We start from the raw sequence: 11,673 nt of genomic DNA, 5'->3' as shown, positions 1-11,673 counted from the left end.
GTCTGAAACATTTTTCTCTAAAATGCACAGTTCAAGAGATATTTGAGGTGATCGATTAAAATGGGATACTCTGTATACATAACGATGGCTTTTTCGTCGCACAGATTATAACTGCAATGTTGCAGCAACATCCAATTCTCAATTTCTTTAGTCGAATTCTTTAAAGATATGTACGTTTTATTATGTCCTAATTTTGGATTTTATATTGTCTGGGTACACCAAATGTCGAATTAGTTACATATGTCGTTACGTAAATATCCACCCATATTAAACTATGCATTGAAAATTTGGGATTGTAAATTGAAAATTACAGTTTGTCTCATTAAATAATCGTAATCTTAATCCACGCATGTTTTATTCCGATTACAACAAAAATTAAATCAGAATTAGACACAATCGAATTAAATCTGATCTGATTTGAGAAATGCCAATAAAGAGTCAATAAAGAGACACTGGATAATGTATATAAATTATATATTATTACAATAATAAAAACGTTAATACATAGTAGACGTTTTGACTCGTGTTTTGGGTCTTTTTTTTAGTACAAAATTAATAAGCTAAAATAACATTGTTCAAAGATTTCCGATAAAACTGTGGAGAGTTAAAAAGAAGTAGAAATGCAGTATAAAATCGTTATCGAGAGTAAAACATAAAGCGTTGTCCAAAGATAAAGTAGTCAATGAATCGTTATATTAAACATTTGGTAGGATACTTTAAATATGGAAGTATTAATAATTAAAGGCCAAGAATTAATTAAATTGATACATTTAAATTTTCACTAATAAAAGAGCTGGCTTAACCTCATGTACAAAAATGTTGATAAAAATGATTTACAATAAACTGTGTCGAGATGTTTTCGCAGAAATGTTACGCACAAGAGACGACGTGTACTGTTCGAGATTAGGAGAACTTGTGAGAAATATAACGATCATAAATGATAGTTTATTCTTATTGTTAATGTTAACAAATAAATAAATGGATATGGAAACATTTAAAGATTTTTAGATTCTCTAATGAATTTATTGAGATTATTTAATCCAGTGTATCACATTTTTTTCTTGTCCCAATGTACCAAAAACTAAGCACAATTTTTAGACTAATTGATAGGGTTTTTTTTTCTTTGACATCCTATGTTTTTCAGGAGAATTTTGAATTGATAATAAACAACCTTCTCAATAATGAATATCCTCTGGACTTAATGTTTACAACCATTAAAAAAAAGACTATATGCTAAGTTTGAATAACTCAATAGCATTAACATTAATTCTATGGATAATAATTCTATTGAGAGCAGAAAAGATGTTGTAAAGGATAGGTCCATTTTTTTAACGATCATATATGTATCTTCAATTTTTGATGTTACAAAGTTGTTCAGGAATAACCCTTCTATACGTATGGCATACATTGGATGACCCCTATCGTATGTACTAAAAATTTAATGATTTTAAATTATTTTTGTTTACAGGATGGTTGACTTCAGTTCCCTTTCAACAAACTCGTGCTTATTGTCTATATTGCCAAAAGAATTTACACGCACATCGTTTGTCGCTGCTGAAGCACACATGCACAATGAAGCATCAACGAGCGGCTTTATCGTATAAATTGGAAGAGAAACAGACACAAAAAACGGATCCCGATGCACCAGAAGTGGGGCTTATGGAAGAAGTTGAGGTCAATATATATTTCTCGCTAATTTTCATGTATAGAATGTACTATATTATACAGTTCTATATTATACTATATATTCACGAAATTATTTATTATTATTATTTTTACCATTTTTTATTATCATTTGTTCTACCAATATTTGTTAAAATTTATATATTACAACACAATTAATTAATTTAATTTACAAAAAAATTTGAGAGCACCTTCTATTAATTCAATTTATTTTTTTGTGACATAAGAACTGCGTATCATTAAACACAAAAACGAAATATAGAACATCCTATATATGAATATATATATATATATATATATATATATATATATATACATAATATACATGTATGTGCATAAGTTATCAAAGCACACATAAAAATACACGATGTAATGAGCAGTGAGATAATAGTTTCTTATCAAATTTCACTATGTTTTTATAATTTGTTACTATTTAATCAAGTTAATCTAATAATTAAATTTGTTGTTGAGGGTAAACGAGAGAGCTTTTAGATTACTTATTTTAGATAACATTTTTTAATTAGAAAGGAAACGATATTACTTATAAAAGTCTCCTTAAGAGTTTTGTCTATTAAGACTTTTAGCGTTCTTTAAGCTATAAAATTTACACGAATTTCCAATCAAGAAACAATTTTTTATAAAGTGTGTGCAGAGTGGCGGAAGAGAGGGAAAGAGAGTATAATTTTGAATGTGGTATAATTCTAAATGAAATAAGAATATAATCTATAATATTTTCTTATTTCCAAATAAATTCCGAAATAAGAAAATATTATAGAGACCAGTTCGGAAAATATTACTATATTAGAAATGCCATATTTTATTCCATATTTTACTTCAGTAATAGAGTCGATGAAAAAAGTATATGTGAACTTAAGTATAAATTTGATCTCAATCTTTATAGACACATTGATTTTGAATTGTTATAACGCGTCTCATAGCTTTTTATAGATTAAATACACATTACATTTATGAATATATAATCCGTATGTGTATATGTATATATAGTATATGTATGTGTTTTTTATTTAGACTTTGGATGATTCTTCTCAAACGGAATTAGGAGAGGATACTGAAGATGATATCGAATACGTTGTTGAGACATTGGAAACGGACGAAGAGTCAATGGAATTCGAGGATATAAAAGAAAAAATTCAAGAAGACATAGAACAGGAAGAAGAAAAGGAGATGGACAGCAGTCAATCCAATAAGGATTCTACATCTGTAATAAAGAAGATTAAATTATTGCCCGAGGTAATTTATACAATAAATTATGCGTGTATAATAGAAAATAATACATTTTATTAATTTTTACCACATATACTGCTTTATCGACATAGATTTTGTTATATGCCTTTTATTTATCTTTTATTACATTTTATTTATTTATTATTTATTAATTTGAAGATTATTGACTATTATGGTACTCTATATGTAATCATATATTAATTAATTTAATGTTGGCGGCTGAGGAAGATACTGCAGTTATTTGTACATACATTTTACAAGATAGTATGTAATTCGAAAATATTAATTAATAGAACATTCAAAAATTTGCTTGTTTTTGGCTTTGAAATTTTACCTTTTATTTTATTTGTCTTTACAATTACGAAACTACTGTACTTAGATTATTTGAATAATTTTATAGTTTAGCAGAGTTGTCTTTCAATTTGTCGAATTTCATATAATTTTTCATTGATTGTGCAGCAAAAATGTCAAGATCCTCTGGCACATGCGATGGCCCACGTTCATAACGAATATCTCGAGGAGGAAATCGGGGACCAAGAGAACGTGCAGATGGAGATGGTGATAGAATCGACTGAATCAAACGATGATGCATCTGTCGATCTACCGATGGACGACAATGTCGAGAAGACATCAAAATCAAATGAAAATGAAAAATCGGTAATAAAAACCACCAAGAATGGAAAGGTCCTTGTAAGTCATAATTTAAAACTTTCTAAACGATAAAAGGAGAACATTTTATGACGTATATGAACATTTTATAGAATATTTTATGAAACATATGAATATTTTATAAAACTGATATTTAAAAAAATCTGTCTTAAATATTTCTTAGTTAAATATTTATGCTGAAAACCATTAACTGAGTGTGTGTATATAAAATCATAATTACACAGTAAAAAACATTTTGTATTTGTGACAAACTTGTCTTTGTTAAAATTTTTGTATTGATTTTTTAACATGTCCAACTATTAATGTAATATAATATGATTATTTGAATATTTTGTGTTAAATTGATATTTACGATTTTTTCTTGTTAAAATAACACAATTTTGAATTTATGAATAAATTACATAAAAATAATATAATTTAAAACGTAAATTCTAAAAAAAAAAATACAATGTGTTAATTTAGCATATTATGAATGTTAATTTTGTTGAAAAAATATACTTCCACAATTTACTTACAAATTGTGTTAGTATTATTTTATATTGATTTTTTATATACTATTTGTATATAATATAATATTTGTATATTTGTATATTATTTTTACTTCCTAACATTTATTTTCTGTTAAATTAACACCAAAATTTGAGTGAACTGTTTTGGAGATGTGAAATGTATTATATTTAACACAAATTTTCCAACTGTGTAACTAATCTAGAAAAAAATATTGTTTGACAGCTGGAAGACGGTAAAGTTAATCTGATCGTAACCTCATCGTTACCGGTACTGAATACGGCTTATCAAACAAACATCTCGACAAGCACAGCGCCAACTAAGAATACGATTAGTTTTGTGCCGATCGCGCCGAAGACTCAAAAGACTATCACTCTGATGTGCGGTAACAAACAGTTTACATTAACTGGTGGTACATTCCAACCGGGCACACAGTATGTGCTAACCAAGCTTAAGGGTAAGCCGGCATTGATGCTGAACGATCAAAAGAAGGTGAACGTCGCGGTGAATGAACCAGAGAACAAAACCAAAGAGGACTCAACTGTATCCGACACCAACCAACCACCGACCGTTCCTGGCACTAGTCAGCAACCGATTGTCAATCAACAATCTACTGGCGGCAAATTATTGACTAAGATGGTAAGAAAAGATTGCATAAATTTTGGTCAGTTTGTTGTTTCTATACGGTTTAGAATACAGGTTATTATTGATGTCTTTATTTATTTTTTAGACTGCGGGAAAACCGACAATGAAACATACATCAACTACATCAAAAAAATTGCGCGTTTCTACATATGTTGTGGATACTGTTAAGGGAATTCCCATTGGTGGGTTACAAGTTAGTTTGTACAAATTGATGGACGGTAAATGGACCTTTTTGAATGAAAAGTACGTGTTTTTGTAATTAATTATTACTCTTTATTTTCTTCAATATTTATAAGCATTTGAGGCCAAACATTTACCAATTTTCTATTATGTGCTATTTTAAACTTCGTATAATTTTGTTTTGAACTTTTTTTAAATTAACAAATACAACTTTGTTTTGTTATTAAAATATTAATTTGATATAATTATTTAACATACTTTTAATAGTACACGAAACAAGAAAGGCAAAAAATTAAATAGATTGATTCTATAAAGATATAATTTTAAGATTAATATGTTTCTAGTTATAATATTTTTGGAGAAATATTAAAATAACTTGTAGCTTATATAGTAAGAATATAAGTATGGTAAAAAGTGTAGTAAACATGAAATTTTTCTTTCAGTAATACAAACGCAGAGGGTCAGTGTGGTGATCTGCTGGAAAAGGTGAACGGTACAATCGGTCGTTATAAGCTTCATTACGATGTTGATAAGTATTTCACAATGAAAAAAATAGATACTATGTTTCCGTTTATCGAGATTATATTTGACGTAAAGAACCCAAACACTCATCATCACATACCTCTTTTATTGAGCCCATTTGGTTATACAACTTACCGTGGTACGTAAGTAGGATGTGCTATTGAATAAATTCCTTTGTGATAGAAATGGTTGCGTGGGACTTTACAATTTTTGAAGATGAAACTGCGAGTATATTACTATTTTCATATCGTAAAATTAAGTAAGTTAATGTGTATGTTACATATACAGTGAGGGGCAAAAGTTTCGAAACGGCTAATTATTTTAGAAAGTATTTGTTTCGTGGAAAAACGTTTTAAACATAAATTGTAGGGTTTAAGAAAATCTATTAGCTGCTGATTTTTTTATTTGAGCTTTGGTTAACCTTGAAAAATGTTAAGGTCAACATAAAAATCTTAAATGAAAATCTCTAATTTTTAATGCACATTTTTGTAGCTGAGCTTCAAGTCTTATAAAAATTTCGAAAACTACTTAATGAAAAATAACTTCATTATAATGTTTTGAAAATCTCTCCACGTCAGCTACAAGAATATGCAATGAAAAATAGAGGTGTCTGTTTAAAATAAATATTATCAGCTAATAGATTATCTTAAACCCTACAATTTTTGTTTGAAATATTTTCCCATGAATACTTTCTGATTAGCCGTTCCGGAAGGTTTGCCTTTCATTGTATATATATACATATACACATAAATAATATTATAAATTATATTATAATATAAACATGTATATTATAATATAATTATAATATAACATTTATATTTAATTATATATAATACAGATATAATACAATATGTATAGTATAATTAATATTATTATGCATTATATATAATTATATTATATAATATTATGTATCATACTTTTAAGACAGATATTTTCTTCGGAAAAATTACGATTTGTGAATATTTCTGTAATGAAATAGTATTAAATGCCAACATTTTATGAAAATTGCACTCTATCTATCAGACAGCTTTTATATTAGAATATATTATCAATGACAATTATTCGTAATTATATAATTATTACGAATCATGATCTAAGTAAGATAATAATAAGAATATTTTTAATGGTTTTGCAGAATCGGCAAAATATAGATTAGATAACTGATAAGAATTGTTACAGTGTGTGTTACATTATGTGTTATAAGATACGATTTGGTGCAGTTAAGAACTGTTTTTGACATAAGCTCAATTATGACAAATACAGTCTAAGTTGAATTTTCTGAAAAAATTATATAGCTACGAGTATAAATGTATGTTAGTTTCAGAAAGTTATAAGTATTTTATGCTAATATTTTATTTTTTAATTTTTCTAGCAATAGAGACATATAAACATATAAACATTTACTTTTTCTCGTAAATATTGCGTTGGTATATATACTGTTTTCGTTTAAACTTCATTAAATTGAATGAATTAGATGTAATCCCACGTATGTATATTTTTTTGAAAGAAATACCGTTATTAAATTCTAATGAACTGGAGATAAGTATCAATCTTTCAATCCCCATTGCCAACATTCCTTGACCTTTGATCCATTCTATCTGTATCCAGTATTGCCATGTTGAAAGTTGCATGCAATTCGAGCGCAGTAAGTCAGTTATATTCGCGACGCGAGTACTGGGTGTAGTGACAGTGGAGTAGATCAGACTTATTTCATCAAGTTATTAAAATGTAATATAGAATACGAAAAGCATATATATATAAATATACACATAATATAGAATGGACAAACTTTGAAAAAAAACTAAAATATGCAGATCCTGGGAAAATATGTTTAAACATATTGTTGAAACAATAAACCGCACATATTGATCTAAATCTGTCTTTTATCATTTTCCAAATAGAGTTATTATTTAAGCGTAATAGGAAACGTAACATTAGTAGCTTATATTTTGTGATAGAAATCCAAAGTTAAAAGCAAAAATTAGGTGTATTCATATTCGAATAGAGAATTTCTATTGCAGTTTATGTAATTTGCGTTTATGTCTCTTTTTATACGATAGATGAGTACCTCTGTAAATCTGAAGGAAGGAAAATTAAGTATCTCTACGCATGTTTTGGACACTAGTAGAGGTCGGCCTGCTGACGGCTTGCTCGTGTGTCTCTACAAGTTTGAAAATGACAAGTGGATTTTTCTGAAACAAAGGTGCGTTTTGTATTATCTCACATATTCTTTATATTATTATGTTTCATATTTTTTGCCATCTTTTTTAACTCCCAAGACTCTTCGAGAGAGAGAGAGAAAGAGAGAGAGAGAGAGAGAGAGAGAGAGAGAGAGAGAGAGAGAGAGTGTATCATTTGCACACTGAAATTTAAATATTGGATTGTTCGGAAAGTTCGTAGCATTAAAACGTGTAGATTTATGTCATATGTGTGACTTTAATTATATACACATAAACATATACATTGAAATTAGAAATTATTTAACAAGACAAGAAGAAGAGCATAGGAAGAAATTATATATAGGAATTAAACTGTTAAAATATTAATTATTTTTTAAAGGCGTTATATAATCTCGAGAAAAAGTTGAAAATGCAAATCCACCATCTTACAGTGGAGCAACACAACAATCCCCCTCTCTCTACATGCTCTAAAAGGTGACATTTCAATATGTCTTTAGCATAAGCATAATTAATCAATCTATAGTATTGTTTGTTCAATATCCATTAAAAAATGGAAGAATTTAAGGTGCATTTTTGACACATTATGTTATTTGTACTTCAAGAAAGGCAAGAATGCCGTTCAGATAACAAAAAAGATTTGTGCCGTTCATGTAGTAGCTGAAAGAACTGTTCAGAAGTGGTTTGTTCGCTTTAATTAAACGTGGGGATTTTAGCGTCGAATACCAAACACGCTCAGCTCAGGTAAAACACAAAGTTATAATAAGATCAAAATGATTCTACATTAAAAAAATAATCCACACTACACGACGCCCCAAGTGCGAGACATCGCACTTACTTACTTAGATACTTCACATATTTATTAATTAGATTATTGCACAGCAATTTGGAAACAATTTTCTTTCGAATCGTTACGATATTTGAATACGCAATTTGATTGAAAAAAATTTATTCGCATTCTGTTTTTTATTTGTAATTCGCTTCTCAAACGCAACAAAAATAAACTATTTTTGAAGTGAGGTCAAAATGAATGTCAAAATATAATCAAATTTTTGTAGGTTAAAATTACATCAAATTGCATAAATTTTTTGTTTTCTTGACCATTCCAATTTTGTTAAAATAAATTTTATTAATTTGCATCCTATACCATTAGAGAATAAAAAAGAATACACACTACAAAATTATAATTAAAAAATATATATATTTGAAAATTAATTTTACAGTGTTCCTATAAAAGCGGTCACTCAAATATACCTTGTCTAGCGTTGCTTAATTTTTATGATTGTCGGCGAACTGATGCTTGACGATGACTGATGATCCACGAACATTAACAATTATATTAATGGATATACATCAGTGATACATCTGTTGAATAGATGTCAAAAAAATAGAATATATATAGAATACGATGTACGATACGATATAGTTAAAATATTTGCCATTCATAAATATAAAATTCGCATATAAAATATAAATAAATATGAAGTTAATAGTTTTTACGAAATAAAATTTCTATTATTGTTTAAACACAGATATAATATTAATCATCATTATATTAATATACATATATTAATAATATTAATAATATTAATATATTATTAATAATATTAATAATATTAATATATTATTTATATTGTTAATATTAATCATTATTTGCCACATTCTTTTTTAAATCACAAAAGATTGACACACAAAAAAGAGTCAATATAAAGTCATTTTTAAGTCATTTGAGATCGAAATTTTAATCATGACATAAAAATGACGTAAATTTGGTCAATGTGACGTCCAAATTGATATTATTTTGACTTTTCTTGGATTTTATACAATAACGTAAAGCGTAAAAGGCGCAAACAGATGAAGCATCACTATATAATTACTCCAAAAGCTGGTCTGCCACCAAAGAAGGCCATATTGTGTATCTGGTGGGATGGGAAAGACGTTGTTTATTTTGAGCTTTTTCCACAAGGCGAAAGACTTAATTCGGACAAATACTGTGTCTAATTAGATCGTTTAAAAGCAGTGGTCGACGAAAAGCGTCCCGAATTGGTCAATCAAAAAGGTGTCATTTTCCATCATGATAATGCCAAACCTCACGTCTTTTTGGAGACCCAGCAAAAATTGATATAGCTTGGCATGTTCTGGGATGTTCTACCACATCCACCGTATCACCCGATCTAGCACATGATTATCATTTATGTATATTTCGAAGCCTACAAAATTCCTTGAATAGTAAAAATTGTTACATCTTTGGAAGGCTGCAAAAATTGTATGTGATTTTACTTATACAATTCATCGCTCAGAAAAATGACGACTTCTGGAAATCCGGAATCATGAAGCTTCCTCAAAGATGGCAAATGGTAGTCGAATACGACACGTATGTGGTTGATTAAATATATGTATGAATATAAAAAATGCCTTTGAATTTTAGTTAAAAAACTGTATGAACTTCCCGAACAACCCATATTTAGCATTAAAAAGAACTTTCTCTATACCACTCTAATTCGTTTGAATATAAGCTGAATATAAGGGAAAAGATGTTGATTTTTTAATTTTTTATTCATAATTGTTAATCTTCAAGTTTTTTTGCAGCCAGACAGACTCGAACGGACGCTGCGGAGATCTGTTGCAGGACGAGCGAGAGAATCCCGCGCCCGGCAGATTTAAAATTGAGTTTCAGGTGAATGACTATTTCAAGCGAATCGCAACCGCCTCCATGTACCCAATGATTGACGTGATGTTTGACGTGCAAGATTCCAGCGAGCACTATCACATACCTCTGCTGCTGAATCCTTTCGGATATACCACGTATCGCGGCTCATAATCGGTGTCATGCTTAAAGATGATTTCGCCACGTTTTACGCGGCGATGGACATTACAAAACGACCCAAGGGATTTACCAGCAAAAATTAACTTTATTCTTGATCTACGCACGGCGTGTCTACATCTACATGTCAATCGGATTGTGAGAGAAGACACGGACGGAATAAATTAAAGAATACTGACAGTATAAGATTTATATGAAATCTCGTTTCGCAAACATTGCAAAAAATTAAACAGACGAAAACAATCGAAATTTGTCCTATTAAGGTCAATTTTCAATGTAAATTAACTTTATAATCTCAGTTAAATTTACTTATTATCTTTTCTTATAAAAATTAGAAAAAGATAAAGAGTAAATTAAACCGAGTAAATTATAATTAATCTACAAAAATAGACATATATAAGTCGAATATTGATATCAAAGAGGATAATATTGACGTATCTCTTAAATTGATTTTTCTGACATAAAAAACTTTGCAAGCTGAAAAGACTTCCTCTTTCGTTTCTGTTTAAATTGCATATATATTTCTTTTTAATTTTTTTCGCTTAATCGGCCGTAAACACCTTCGACCTGCAAAGAAAGAATTAATTGCGTACTTCGTGTTACATGGATCGAAGATTAATATTTATGCATTAATCTAACCTAATAATTATAAAATATAAAAGTATAAAAAAAAGATAAAGAGAAAGTTGCGAATTTTAATAAGAAATGTAAAAAATAATTAAAATAAATTTTAATTTTATACGTTATTTTGTCATTATTATTTAATGCTCGATGTGCTTGCTTAATATACTTGTACATATTATTATAAATATACCTACATTTATTTAACGAAAATAAATGATTGATCACTAGCTCACTGCTTTGAGAAGCGTAGTGTCACAATAAGACTCTCTGGGAGGAATATATATTTTTGCGATGCATTAATTGTAAGGAAAAAAGCCGTAACTGCAATGTCACATATGAGAAAATTACTAAATATAATGTTGAAAGACATAGTTATACATCTAATAAATTAATATATTAAAAATTGTATTCGTATAGGCAGGATATAATTAGAAAAATACGTAATAAGGTATGCGGGGTAATAATTTGAATAATTTCAAACTTTTTGAACAATTTCTCGAAAAGTAATAATTTTATCCTTAAATTGAATATGCAGCAGGAAACTCACATGTTTAAAGAATAATTACCCAATATATGAACTTTCTTTATACACATCTC

General features: G+C 28.4%; 2 protein-coding genes across 3 annotated transcripts in view; both read left to right on the top strand.

The window, feature by feature from the left end:
- Positions 1-5,815, top strand: part of LOC105455506 — a 10,597-nt gene extending 4,782 nt beyond the window's left edge. The window contains exons 2-7 of one of the 2 annotated variants that reach the window (XM_011698875.1): positions 1,469-1,674; positions 2,713-2,934; positions 3,388-3,585; positions 4,330-4,743; positions 4,835-4,992; positions 5,373-5,815. In XM_011698875.1, coding sequence (XP_011697177.1) covers positions 1,469-1,674; positions 2,713-2,934; positions 3,388-3,585; positions 4,330-4,743; positions 4,835-4,992; positions 5,373-5,598 — 1,424 coding nt within the window. In that variant the 3' untranslated portion in view covers positions 5,599-5,815. Of the gene's footprint in view, positions 1-1,468; positions 1,675-2,712; positions 2,935-3,387; positions 3,619-4,329; positions 4,744-4,834; positions 4,993-5,372 lie in introns of both variants that reach the window. The other variant, XM_011698874.1, reaches the window with a different exon arrangement.
- Positions 5,816-7,074: 1,259 nt separating this feature from the next.
- Positions 7,075-10,936, top strand: LOC105455504 (5-hydroxyisourate hydrolase-like). Its single transcript, XM_011698872.1, has 3 exons — positions 7,075-7,179; positions 7,512-7,654; positions 10,218-10,936. Exons 2-3 carry the CDS (start codon positions 7,512-7,514, stop codon positions 10,447-10,449), a joined length of 375 nt encoding a protein of 124 aa, XP_011697174.1. The 5' UTR covers positions 7,075-7,179; the 3' UTR covers positions 10,450-10,936.
- Positions 10,937-11,673: the final 737 nt, after the last annotated feature.

Source organism: Wasmannia auropunctata, unplaced genomic scaffold (genome assembly GCF_000956235.1).
Source record: "Wasmannia auropunctata unplaced genomic scaffold, wasmannia.A_1.0 LD335902.1, whole genome shotgun sequence".
NCBI classification, from domain to species: domain Eukaryota; kingdom Metazoa; phylum Arthropoda; class Insecta; order Hymenoptera; family Formicidae; genus Wasmannia; species Wasmannia auropunctata.
The sequence above is the reverse complement of the archived record's forward strand: the minus strand, read 5'-3'. Positions and strand labels throughout refer to the sequence as shown.

Excerpts from the sequence above, each read along its gene's own strand:
- LOC105455504 (XM_011698872.1), top strand. The coding sequence starts at position 7,512 with ATGAGTACCTCTGTAAATCTGAAGGAAGGAAAATTAAGTATCTCTACG. Across the intron at positions 7,655-10,217 it reads TGGATTTTTCTGAAACAAAG|CCAGACAGACTCGAACGGAC; the intron begins GTGCGTTTTGTA and ends GTTTTTTTGCAG.